Source organism: Phyllostomus discolor, chromosome 5 (genome assembly GCF_004126475.2).
Source record: "Phyllostomus discolor isolate MPI-MPIP mPhyDis1 chromosome 5, mPhyDis1.pri.v3, whole genome shotgun sequence".
Taxonomy (NCBI): domain Eukaryota; kingdom Metazoa; phylum Chordata; class Mammalia; order Chiroptera; family Phyllostomidae; genus Phyllostomus; species Phyllostomus discolor.
In genome coordinates, this window is record NC_040907.2 from 133,124,971 (window position 1) to 133,139,287 (window position 14,317).

At 41.5% G+C, this 14,317-nt stretch overlaps 1 protein-coding gene across 1 annotated transcript in view; it reads right to left on the reverse strand.

Annotated features, from left to right (window-relative positions):
* The window catches only part of ARID5B (AT-rich interaction domain 5B), a 178,441-nt gene extending 165,508 nt beyond the window's left edge, over positions 1–12,933 (reverse strand). The window contains exons 1-2 of the mRNA XM_028511577.2: positions 12,464–12,933; positions 11,771–12,025 (exon numbers count right to left, since the gene is read on the reverse strand). Of these exons, the coding sequence (XP_028367378.1) occupies positions 11,771–12,025; positions 12,464–12,484 (276 nt within the window). The 5' untranslated portion in view covers positions 12,485–12,933. The remainder of the gene's footprint in view (positions 1–11,770; positions 12,026–12,463) is intronic.
* Positions 12,934–14,317: the final 1,384 nt, after the last annotated feature.

The window sequence follows — 14,317 nt, forward strand, 5'->3', positions numbered from 1 at the left end:
TTCCTGCTGTCCCTCCAACTCTGGAACTCAGATGAGACAGAATGGTGAGGGCTTCATCTCCCTGGCTGGCCCCACTCCTTTCTTTCCTACCTTTTCAGTACCAACAGGCTCCTGTTGCTTTATTTATGGAAAGTGGGTCAAATAATGAGAATGTCTTAAAATTGTAATAATCCAAGCTTTGCTCTAGAGACTCGAAGGTGGCCTGTGGGCCACATCTAGACTGAAGACATGTTTTGTTGGGCACACCAAGTGGTTTTTTAATTTTTATTTTTTAGCTGGATTGAATTGCCAGCTAAACTCACACCAAAAGTATAGATTTCTGGCAATTCTCTGCAAAAAAGGAAAGATCTGGCAATACCAGATAACATTCCTGCTCACCTATTCAGCAGGACGTGAAGAGCTGCAAAAGAAGAACACACGTGCTCCCCAGTTCCCCTAAATGTTATGTTGTCTCTCAGACTCACTCACTTCACTTCCTGTGCGTGGCCTGGGGGGTACTGACGCATGTGCCTGTGCCCCTCCCTGGTGCCTTTCTCCCCTGGAGGGGCAGAGGAAGACCTCACCGGGGCGGTTACTTTTGAACAGGGCCATGAAATATGCAAACAGCTGTTATGCAGTTTTATTTCCCAAAAGAAAAATGTTAATGAATTTTATACCTGTTTTCTGCTACCACCCCGTGTCCTCTACCTGTCAGTAGAACAGCATAATATTTGTGCCATCTATATTTGGGAATCAAGACAGCTTGAGTTCCCATTCAGTTTTTGTCATTTACCTGATGAATGAATTCGGAAACCTGGACAAGTTACCTAGTATCTCAGATTGTCCTTCTGCAAAATGGAAAGGACACTAGAATCTACCTCATAGTAATATTGTTGTGAGAAATAAATAAAAGGTTTCACATGAAGCTGTCAGCATCTAGTTTTACTGTTAACTTTATTAATATTATTTTAGACCAGGGGCTGGGCAAACATTTTCTGTGAAGGCCTAGGCATATTAGACTCTGCGCCTTGCGCAGTCTCTGTTGCCCTTATAGTGTGAAGGTGGCCAGAGATAGTTTGTGAACTGGGTGTGACTGTGTGCCACTAAAACTTTATTTACAAAACAGATAGCAGGCCAGATTTGGCCTAAAGGCCTTGCTGGCCTCCTTTTCTTGCATCTCCACAGCCAATGAAAATCAGCTCTGAATATGCTATCTAGATGTCTTGAAAACATCTACTAGAACAACAGGTGCATCCAATGAGCATCAGAGGCTTCTGTAACCTGTTTACTGGATTCACCAAGATGACGCTCGGCCCATAAATCATGCTGCGGGGATACTGCTCCTACCTCCACATCTTGTCAAGGGACCTCTTCCCAATCTTCACCAGAATGTCTTTAGACCTGAGTTCAAACATTACTTCTTGTAAAATGCCTCCACACACCTTCCCAACAAGGTCAGACACCCTGTCATAGGTCTCTGTATCTTCTCTTCATCACTCTGACCACATCACAAAAGTCACCCATTTATTTATGCTAGTTTGATTAATCACGTGCATACTTCCCACCCAAAGGTGAGCTCCATGAAGGCAGGATCTTCCTGCTTTCCCAGTCTGTCTCTCCAGGGCCAGCATGGGCCTGCACACAGGAGGTGCTCCGGAGGGACTGTGCTAGAGAATCTTCTCCTGTAAAATGTTCAAGAGGCACCGTGTGCCTGCTGTGGGGGTCCTGGAACTTAAAAAGCCTTTGTAAACATTTCATTACACAACTTTACAGAATTATTACTGAGTAGTCTGTTTATCAGTCAACAACCAATTTGACTGCAAGTTCCTAGAGAACAGGATAGACTCTTTCAAGAACCAGATGCTGAATAAATAAATGAAGAACAACAAGAAAGCTGGGTTCTATCTAGTTCTACTGATCACTCACAGACTTTAAGTACATGCTCGAGATTTAGTCTCCACATCTATCAAATAAAGGGGATGGGACCCATTCTCTTCCATCTCTCTGATCTGGTAAACCCCGTGAGTCTATTAAAATACCCATGGCAAATGAGACAACAGCATTTTTCTGAGATGACTGGCAGGTCTCCTTGATCATCTTTATCAATAGTCTCCGGCCAGTCATGCCTAAAACCAAATGTGCCTGTGCAGATGGCAGAGCTAGAGGGACCAACTGCACCTATGAATATGCCAACATTCAAGCTAGGAGGTCTCTGAGAATGTTACCAGAAACCATCCTTGCATTGGACCACTTTGGTGCATGTCAGTGGGCTTCATTCTACAATGCAAATTTCCAACCAGAATAGAGCCAGACAAAGTTGGGTAGTCAGAGAAGAAAAACAACTGCACTGGGCCTCTCACTGAGGAAAGCTTGAGGTCAAGATAATAATGACTGAGAAGACTTTTATCCTCTGGAACAAGATCTGGCTCATTTCCTTTTTTTCAATGGTACTCTGAGCTGAGCTCAAACTAGATGATGGCAAGCAAAGCTCAGACTCCAGGGAAACAGCATTCTGTCAAAATAATTTCCATCTCTGATATTCCATTGGGAGCTTGGAGCAGGTCTAGTGACAAGTAACTGGATGGTAACTTGGTTTTTTTATCTCTGTAGCATGTAAGGCTTCCCTTGTAAGAGTTAAAGAAAATAACCCATACATACATGTATGTATGCACACATACTTTTATGGTTATATAGATACTTATTTTAAAAACATATTCCTCTATTAAGAAGAATATACAGAATTAGCAAGTTTAAATTATCTGCACTTAGTTCTTTGTCTCCAGTTATACTGTGTTCTTTTGTACTGGTAAAACAATATGTGCTTTAATTAGCAAATATCTGTAAATAATTTACTTGCTTTTCAAATACAACAGAACAATGGAGTCAGTTTTCACATACATTTACCCAGCATGCATCCTGGGTCTTAAGCCAGACTATCCCATTGTTCAGTAACTATATCAAGCTGTCCAAGGGTCTTGCTGCCCTCCTTGGTAGAGTGGAGGGTGGGGGTAGGAGACTGGAAACCCAAGTTCCAGTAGCAACATCCCATTTTGCAAGACTCCAGAAGACAAGCTAAAACAAACTCGTACAATCTCTAACCGGGGAGTCTTCTGCAAGGAACATGGCAGCATGCCAAGAGCAAAGGGCATTGGAGTAATGGCTGCGGGATGCAGGCACAGGCACTCTGAGTCCCCCAGCTCCCCAACCCTGGGCAGTGTGAGCCCAAAAGCACAAGGTGTAATGTGTGAGGCCTGTGACTCACAGGAACTCATCTAGGCTTTGCAGGGTTAAAACTGGGCGCTGCGTGTGCAGTGCAAAGAAAGATGTTAAATCAAATGAGAATGACTGCTCCAGGACTGGAGGCACTATTATTTTGAATAAGATTGAAAAGGCCAGAAAAAGCAATTCAAAAACATTTCAATTATGTATTTCCCAGAACTACATCTTTGAGCAACTAATGCAAATGTTACCACCACAATAAAACTTCTTTCCACATAAAAGCATATAAAACAGGTTGAACAGCATATACTTTATATATCATATGCATATTTTTGACTATTAATAAAAAATTCAAAATCTATGTATGCCTTACTCTCCTAAGCAATACAATAATTATGATTAAGGGACAGGCAGCACAAAAAGAGCCAATTTATCTTACTCGTGCTCAGGAATACTATTGTGTAACTAAGCAACTAAAGACAAAATATGGTCTAATTAATTCACTCCTATGCTTATTTAAAAGACACAATTAGAACATTTTTATTTTCCAGCCTGCACAGTAGTTCAACATGCTTGAGGGTGTAGAAAGCAAAGCCTATTATTCTCAAAGACAAGAGTTTAATGTTTAGTGCCACTGATCAGGCTTGGAACTCAACTATGGGGAGGAGGGGGTGTGTTTCCCAGCTGGGCTCTACTTGGAGTCACGAGAGAGGGAAGGTAGGGGGGAAATGTTTATTGGGCCATTGATTGACTAGCAACATGTGGCCTCTACTCCATTTTTCTCACCGTAGCACAAGGGTGGAGATGGGACCATGAACTTGATTGTCACGTGGGCAAGGACACACACTGTTGTAGGTCTGTTTATATAGCCACAAAGATTCTACAGAAAATTCATGTAATTAAACCACCCATCCTCATCTGCGTGGTAAATGTCAAATATCCATCTTTAATGCTGCTAACAGCATCTGATTTTAAAAGCAGAATTAATCTACACAAGTGTGTGTGGAGATTGATGCCATTAGCATGATTCTAAAGAACCAATTCAATAATAATCATCATCTGCATGTTTGAAATGTGTTGTTAATATAGACAGCCACAGTCCAGGATGTGAAGCATGCTCTCTGAAAGCTAAGACCCAGGTTCTAATCTCCAGCAAGTCAGAGAACACAGTATGGCTGCAAAAAGCCATCCTTGGGCAAGGGAGTTATATACAAGAACAGATTTTTCAAGAAATGCAGGATCCATGACAATATTTGTGAGAGGAGAATGAATCCTTAAACCAACAATCGATAAATTTGTTTTAAATTTCCTTAAAAGCCAAGCCAACGGGTAATCATTAGCTGCAATATTATTCTGAGTAGAAGATGGCAAATATCCAACTACCCTGGCTATGAAAAAATATGACAAGCAAATGCATTTGATTTGAGCAATTATATTCTGGATATTGGTTAAAACTAGACTTTGATAAATGACTTGAGTCATGTATCACTAGATGCCACTTTGACAATAGCGTGCTTTAGTAATAATTAATACGGAAGTATTTACATGTATGGACTCATGTACTTCGTAAAAATAACATTTCCTTAGTATAGGCCAGCCATTCTAAATGTCAAGAGAGGTTTTAATTGCTTACAATTTTAACTCACTATCCAGCAGTTTCAGACCATCAGTCTGAAGAACATATGCTGGCTCCCTGGAACTGCCAACCAACATGCAGGTGAGAAGTGACTCTTCTTTTTTGAAGTCTAGTCTTTTTACAGATTGCCAGCTCAGAGCTCTGACTTGTTAATGGGTGGATGGCCAGGGAATGGAAAAACTCGCAAAGAGATAGAGAGGTTGGCTGTAGCCTGATCATTCAGTCCTAAATATTTACTAATTTTTCTGGTGTGCTCCTGAAAAAACAAAACCAAAACCAAACCCTTTTCACTTTTTTCACATCCTATGGTGCTAAATGACTACAGATTTAGAAGAGAAAGAAAAAGTGTAAGATGGGGCACTGGAGCTGACCCACACACGAATGGCTGGTCATAGGTCCTCTGCCAGAAAGAAACTGGACCAACCTTAAACAAAGTGGGGTGTGGGGGGAAAGGCACTTTAATTATTTTGTTAGTCATTCCATAAATACTTAGTGAGTAGCACTGAATACTGTGGAGGGACCAAGAAGAAAAAAGACACAACCCTCTGCTCCTGAGAACTGCACTATAGTAGAGAAGGCAAAGGGGAAGAACACAGACAGCCATCATATAAGGCAGAAAGCAAAGTACCGGGGAGGTTAAAATCAATCCAGGGACTGTCAACTCCCCCAGGGCATGGATTCCTGTCTGTCTTGATCATTGTTGTAGCCCAAGGGCCTGAACGGGCTCTCCCACAAAATAGGTGCTCTGTAAATATGCATGGAATGAATGAGACTTCAAAGATGAAGAGAATACTTCCTAGTTTCTGGAAAGATCTTGAAACTACAAATAGTGACCTTAGTTAATCTCCCACTATAGGAAACACAGACAGAAAGAGTCTGATAGCTTTTCTGTGATCTTTCCATGGGGCTAGACTATGAGCTCTTTGAGGGCTGGGGACATTCTCATTTATCTCTGCATCTCCTGTAGTCCAGGAGTTGAATAAATTCTTTTTCCAAAAACATGCAGATAGTAAGTCTTCCTCTGGACGCATACTGCATGTATTCTCAGCACAATTCACCAATGTGTTATATAGTGTCTTCTATTGTTTTTTAAAAATATATATGTGTTGGTCTTATTTCTCTATCAAGATTGATAAACTTCTTGATAAAAAGGGTCACACCATGAAAGGTTTGGCATCCATCTCTGCACCTAGCAGAGTGCTGAGCACATGGTTAGCACTCAACAAGTAGTTTTGATAAACTCAAGACAGATGATGCCAACATTGGCTGGACTTAGGATCTTTATCACACAAAATATAACTTTTTACATGGTGAACTAGTTCTCCAATTTTAACATTCTAGACTCAATGTTGAAATAAAGTTTTGTATTTCTAAATGTTTTTGACATAGTAATGATAAAGTATTCTTTAAATTACTGGATCTTGCTTCAAACCTAAGCAGGAAAGAGAAAAAGGCACACAATCATGTTCCTTATTTTGGATCAACCCCATAGGTCAGCAAACTTTTTTCTGTAAGGGGCCAAATGGTATTTTCCACTGCGTGGACCATATGGTCACTGTCACAACTATTCAACTCTGCCTCTGTAGTCTGAGTGCAGCTATAAGTAATATATAAACAAACAAGTCTGATTATGTTCCAATAAAACTTTATTTACAAAAACAGAGAGTGGACCAGATTTGATCTTCAAACCTTAGTCTCTAATGCTTATCACTGTCCAATAAATTCTCTCCAAATAACTCATTAGTTCTCATCCTGGTTCTAAAAGTCACATCTGTCAGAAAGTAAAGATATTCCTTCTCTTAGCTTAAGATCACTGCTAAAAATAAGTAATAACTATTGAAACTGCATCCATAATGTGCTGAGCTTTCCTGTATAAGTATGATGCTAGTTGCCAGGCCCTTTTCATTATTTCCAATTCTCTCAGCAAAGTAGAGCTCATTGAACTCATTTTACAAACAAAGGAACTGAGGCTCAGAAAAGTTATAGAAAATGTTCAAGGCTAGTGAGATTAATGAAGAGGCTAGGAAATTTCTAAAATCTCAGCACGCAGATACAGATCAGAGATTGAATGGCCATCCATAGATAGAGCAAGGGTAATCTAGCACCTCCTAGATTTCAGAATGTGTCTACCTAAACCCGATGTGATACAATCAAACAATCATTTCAAACATCCTGCTGATCCAGTTGACAGTATTTGTCAATAATAAAATGTAAAGAGCTTTTTATTTTGGTGACACAGCTAAACCTTCCATAATAGATAAAAGCCAGCCTGATTTAGGGGGAACCTGAACTGACTATATGTTCAACCTAGATGCTGCCATCTCCTAGAGAAAAGCTTTCTTTTAGGAGGGTCCATGGTAGTGATTTCAAACTTCAGTGCAAACAATAACAGTAATGATAATAAAAATGACTCAATCATTACGGAAGAATCTACTATGTGCCAACCTCCATTGTAAACACTGTACATGTATTAACTTGTTTAATCTTCAAAATAATCCTAGGCAGTGGATACTACATTCCCCCTTCACAAAAGGGAAAAGTGAGGCACAGAGAGTTTAAGATTTGCCCAAGATCACACAGCTAGAGTAAGACTGTTTAAAGTGCAGAATCCTGGATCCCAATTCCAGAGAATCTAATTTGTTCATTTCAACAGGGGCTCCTGAGTATGCATTTTTAACTATTTTTAACCCAGGGCGGACTGCTAGTCCAACCGCTTTTCGAAGTCTTGCCTGTGCGCTGGACTCTATAATGCCCAGATGTGCTTGATCTTGACTCCCTGACATCATTAGTTTACTCATCTACACTCCTGGTTGCAGATGACCAGCAAATATTCTTGTAGAATTCAGCCCAAGGCCTGTCAGGCTGAAATCCATGCTTGCACATCCACCTATTTTTAAGAGGGTATATTGCCAATAGATCAAGCACTTGGCAATTTGAAAATGAATGTAATCAGAAGTTACCCAGTAACAGAACCAATTACCCGCCTACTTTGCCATTTTCCTCCTCTGAAGAGCTACTGGCTGAATGTGGCAATTGTGGGTAATTACTGAAGACACTTAACTCTTTGAATATGGCCTTGCTAGTCACTTTCATGATAATTTAAAACAGTGGCATGATGAGGCCCAGGAACCTCCACACAGACATAAAAATTATTGTGTTTATGTTAATAAATTAAGAATATCTAGAATAAAGACTATCATAATCACAACTCTTCTCTATTAACTTAAGGACTTTACAGTGTATAAAGTACTTTTGCAAATACAATGCCTCTTCATATTCACAACAATCCACAGTCAACCTTATTACTGTTCCCATTTTGTTGCTGGTAAAAACTGAGGCTCAGAGTATTTATCATCATTCAAGGTCAAAGAAATAGTAAGCTGCCAAGTCAAGATGTGACTCTTTCTGGAGTCATACCAGTTGCCAGCACTGGAAGTAAATGAAGGCAGCCATGTGTATAAACATGTACATTATTATCGTAATTATTAAAGCTAATAATAAATTATTAATTATTATTAATAATGCTATTAAAATGTAACTGTTATTGTTATGTACCACTGGCTAGAGTCAGCTAAACTATATAGAATAAAAATGGTTCTGCTACCTAAGTATCTGCAGACCTTTGGCAAAGCTGATTGACTAGTCAACTGTCCACATTAGTGCACACTTCTAGAATATAATATGATATATTCAAACTCTGGTTTCAAGTGTAGGTTTCAGTGGAAAAATAAACCAACCCTGGAGCTTCAGAAGGCCTAGGTTCTAACCTGTCAACATTTGACAAACCATATAACCCCTGCAAGCCTCTGCTGCCATCTGTAAAATGGGTATACAAAGCCCTGCCTTATCCAGCCTCATACAATTATTACAAAGGTCAATAAGAATGTGGACCTGAAAGAAGCCCTCCACAGATCACAGCAAACCACACGGAGGTGCTATTTGTAATCTTGCACAATGATAATTGTCCTGCTTTCAGAAGCGACGTCTTTATACTTCAAAAAATCATAAAAAGACAGACTGGTTCTCTTAAGCCAAAAGAGCATACTGAGTCCTGGCTGTCCTTTTGAAATGGATGCTGATGTCAGCTCAATCAGGAAATTATTAACCTCCATTTGGTTACTTAAAATAAACTGTACTGGCTGATTAAATGTGCTGAACATTTTCTCCAAGTAAGAGAGCACATCACTTAGAAACCCTTCTCTTTCAGTTATACATTGTAAACAGCAAATGCATCATTCAAAAACTATTTAAAATCAATAATAAAAATCATTTCACTGTATATAAACAAGTTAATGGAGTAAGTGAAAACAAAGCAAATTTCTTAATGAGAGGGCCCTGTTGCCCCCTCTAGGTGCCAGCAGTAAGTGCTGGTTTCTGTAGGATCTCCAGAGGAGACTGCTGTTGCTATTCTGCTAATGAATGACTTACTTAGGCCAGGGGGAAAATGACATCACCAGGGTGGAAAACTGATCTGCATTGGGAAACTTTTTACCTGCTTTACATTTGTCATAATTATTTTGCACAATGCAGCCTGTATTTGCATAATTTTGAGGCGTGTCATTATCTCAATTGAAAATTGTTTTAATATGGCTGAATAATTCACAATGACATCAGCCAAAGTCCTAATGAAATATACAAGTATAATCATACAGCTAATTACCAGCCGTGTTAGCATTAAAAAACAAATCATGCATAATATTAGACGATGTATATGCAGCTGAGGATTATAAATAGAGCCATCTCCCTCCCCAAATCCCCTGGAGTTTACTTTTAAATGGCAAGATTAATTTTCTCAGGTATGGCTCATATAGCAGCACAAAATGCACAAATCATTACAATGGTTTGCTTTCATTTCTCCATAATGAAGAATTTTTTTAAATCATGTATTTAAAAATACATCTATTCAATATCAGCAGTTCTAACAGATGCAACCTTCCGCTAATATTAGCTTTTATTCTTAGATCGGAATTCACTGTTTAATTACAAGAACAGAAATTAAAACTGTACCTAATGGGGTCTTTAAAAAATATTCCAATTTCAATTCAAAAATTAAAAAGAGAGAGAGAGTGACCACAAAATATCCCATAAAACACTGAATAATTTCCTTCTGGGTTTAGTCAGAAGTCTATTAGGCACCAGCTCTTTTCTGGATATTTAATCCTTCCCTTTTCCAGATCACAGGCCATGTTGAAGTAATAAATTTGAAAAGCAAATAAGAAATCAGGAGGGGGAGGAGGAGGAAGACAGCTGCGCAGGAAAGTTGGGTCGGGGGAGGGGGCCGAGCTAGACCTTGGGAGGGGGAAAGAGCTCAACCTGTTGGTAGGTTGCAGGATTTTTCACAGTATTTCCAAACAACACTTTTGTAAAATTGCAGGCAGACGTCGGGAAACATGAACATTTAAAAGCCAAAGCTGGCCAGGGACGGCGGTGGGGGTGGGGGTGGGGTGGGGAGGGAAGGCTTTCTGAGAGGAGGGCGGGGCTTATTTCCGAAGAGGCCGATCCGAAGGCGAACGTTTTGACGAACTCCTGTAATTAACCGGCAAAGACCACTGATGGGTAATTCGATCCTGGCGAGAGGGAGTGAACTGATGATGCCAAAAGTACAATCAACTCCATCAGACCAAGGAATTATGGAAGGACTGGCAGACAGCTCGAAGCTCCGGGATGGGTTAAACGGAGAACCATTCATTTAACAAAAAGATCCTTACACCTACCTCGAAAGCTCGAGAGCCTGGCACAGGGCTATCTGCCCTCAAAAGTCTCTGTTTGATTACCCTGCTCTCGCTTGGGCAACACAAAGCCTTGCCAGGAAACGGTGCGCCCTCCCTCCCCGCGGCGCATTGGACACAGACTCCCCAAAATAGTCCCCCTGGTAGGTAGCACGGGCGCTGAGGTCGGTCTGCTGACACCCGGAGCCCGCAGAACTGCGGTCACACAAGAAAATGACAGAGCCGAAGGGAGGCGGCTGCCCGGCGCCGGGTGACAGCGGGCTCACCTCGGGCGTCCTCCAGGGAGTGCGGCGAGCGCCCCGCGGCCTCCCAGAAACGTGCCGAGGAGTCTCGGTCCCTCCCCACACTCCCCGAGAGCGCGGTCTGGGCACGGAGAACGCGGAACCCACAGGGTCAGTGGGCGAGCACACACCCCTCTGCCCTTCCCTTCCCGGTCCCCGTCCCACACATCCCCACAGATCGCGCTGGAGGACGTCCACTTGGCGTGGAGTAACTGAAAACTAGAACATCAAATGGCTTGTCCGAGGGGGAGGAGGTGGGGGCGAGAGATAGTTGTTAATGCTTAACGTGTTTGTGCCGGTTACACGACCGCTTTGAAATCCGCCCGGGCAGATCTGCAAGTTATTTGAATGTATTATTCCAGTACCTGTCATTTATCACTTTATTCAACACGTCTTTGCCAACTCAATAGCTTTTGATCTCACTCTGCCTCCATTTCGTAATTTCCGCCCTCTTAAACATATCAAATACTTACTTAAAAAAAAAAAAAACCAAAAACGTGAACAATATCGAAACCTACCGAAAGAAATCCACCCAGCCAAGACCGAGCCAGACGCGAAGGTAAATTTTCAAAAGGCAAAAAATATAAAAAGCATGTGATGTTCAAGGGGCAGTAGCAGGAAAGCAAGGGAACACGCGCGCGCGCGCACACACACACACACACACACATTCTTGAACAAAACCCTTCTCGAACAAGTTATTTGATCTTGACTAAAATCAGCAGTTGGATCCTCTTTGTAAAGCTGACAGCCAAACTCTGACAATGGCAAAATACTAGAGCCCCAGCTAGTGGCGCTACCCCTTTAAAAAAGGAGTCGATCCTGCTCGCCTGCAGAAGTGAATACAGTATTTTCAAGCTTGCCCTGTAATAAGCATTACTAGGGAAAAAATAATAAAGAAAGAAGAGAGGGAGATATAAGTTTACCACCTCGCCATGGTCGCTATTTCTGCCCTGGGGAGTATCTTCTGGGAGGAAATAAAGTTTAGAGCTGGATAAAAGTTGCCGGCTGGTCCTCTCTTCCCACAACAGCTGGAGCTCCGCTATGCAAATCGGATCCTTTGGCGTACATCTTACAAAGAAAAAGTCGCCAAGGGACAAAATTCTTGGTTTGCCTTCAAGGTGGAATTGAAAAGCCTTGTAGAAAATGTAAGGTCCGTGCAAGCCACACGGTGAGCCGACCCACTGCAGGGGGGGAAAAAAAAGCACCAAATAAATAACGTAGCCATCAGAGGACAAACATCTATTTCCAGACACATTTACACACAGACATCCACACTCTTAATACAGAAGATCCAACAGATATAAAGCTGGGTGTAAAAATAATAGAGCCCACAAATTTTTTGCCTCCCTTAAAAAAAAAAAAAAAAACCTCCGCCCCCCTCCCCCCACCGCCACCTCTCCCTACCTCTCCATCTGAGGCGGTAAAATTACATTATGTATGTATGATCAGTATAGGGATTTTTTTAAAAAACAATAAAAATGATTTGGGGAGATGCAGAGGGTAAAAGTTTGGTGAAAAGTTTGTGGGGGGTGTGGGTGGGTGTAGAGGTGTGGGTGAGCTGGGGGGCTGGAGGGTGCCGGGGGGTGCCGGGATCGGAGGAGCGGAGGAGAGCGAAATACCTGGAGTGAGTTGGGCTCCATCTCGACGTTCTGAATTGATTGAACTCAACATTCTCTCCAAACTTGTTGGCTTGAATGGATTGCATCAGGTCCTGGCAGGGAAAAACATTCTCTGTCTTCAGCCGGCGTAATGTCTCAATATAAAACTGAGTTCTTCCCCCGCCTTCGGCACAAAAATGATTGAAAATATGTCCTAATATTTCTCTGACGACTCAATTTTCAGCTCCTGTCAAAACTGTACAGATTTCCCTCCAAATGTGTGTTGATCAAATTCATAACCGGGAGAAAGGCTCCTTCCGATCTCGGCGGGAAGCGGATGGATCAAGGCAAAAAACATATAGGAACGTTTGTAAAAATAAAATCCACCCTAAAACTGTATGAAGATGAGATCTCCCTCTTCCCAATCTCTGTTGTCTATGGGTGTCGTATGATGAGATTTTTGGAGGAGACGAGAGTTGGCGAGCTTCGCTGTGCATCTGACAGGACCTGCTTGTATATGTCTAATATAAAGAACATTTCCTGCAGAGATTCCGGGGCGCTGCTCCTCTTTCTAATGCTCCTTAGCAGATTTGCTGTTATTAGACATGTAGATTTGTTTGATAGTTAAATTACGCTTCCTCACTGCCATGTTTTCGAGAACTAATCTGTTAAATTATCTTTTGATGCCTATTTACATGGAAGGGAAAAGTGGGTTATCGATTATATAAACATATAAATATTAATGCATTTGTTCGCTTCGCAAAAAATACTCAGCAATAAATAAATAAATAAATAAATAAACGAACAGAAAGACTAGTGAGCAGTGCACACACATCTCAGGATTTTGCAAACAATATTGAACGGACACCGACTGCATTTAGGGACTGGAACAATAAACGATGCATGATAAATCAATAAATGCAAGCAGCGAGTCTGCTCGGAATATGAATTCAGGCTCCCAGTTCTGCGTGTGCATTCTTTAATTTTGAAGTATATACACTAGTACGTGTTTACAATGCTGATGGACGCCAAGGGCGCTCTCAAATGATAATGTGTTTATATAACCCAGCGCTACAGGAATAATATACCGACTCCTACCCCACCCCCACTCCCTCCCCCGCCAAAAAAGGGAGGGGAGCTTCCTCAATAATAGTTTGAAACTGAAAAATCCATTTGCAAACTAGTTAAATACAACCAGAAATTAAGCTGTTGAAAACCGGGGGCATGAACCGTAAGACAATAAAGGCTTTAAATGTGTATATTTATTGTTCTGGAGCTCTAGAGAATTGTGAGGTTTGCATGCACGGCTATTATGCAAACACAGAGAAACTTAAGAGCGACAGAACAAGGAACAGGCAGAGACTGCAAAGCCCTCGCTCGCTCCGACCCAGCTGCCGGTCCTCCGCCAGGCTAGATTGCATTTTCGCAGTGTTGATGTAAAATGGTGTACTCGCTTCCCCCACGCTCCCCCCACCCCCTTCCGCGCTCTCCTCCCACTCCTTCCAGCACCCCCACCCCCGATGATTTTATTATATTGGCACCAATCTTTCCAAAGTGGGTCTGGCATGGTAAAAAAGTAAACATGTGCTATATGGGGAATAAGGTCTGTATAGTATGACAGTTGAAACTTGATCTGTGATAAAATTACAGGATGTTGAAATTACTAGTAAGCTATTTTTAACGCTTTCGCAACGTTTCACCTCTAGTCACAGCATCTAGTTGAAACAGGATTACTTTAATGAAAATTATATTCACATGGCTGAAGTTAATGCACCCGGCAGAGCACAAATGCCTCATATTCACTGACTTGAGGTGGAAAGACCCTCTGTGTGTATTTTTATGCCTTTTCATAATGTCTGCGTCCACTGCAGTAAG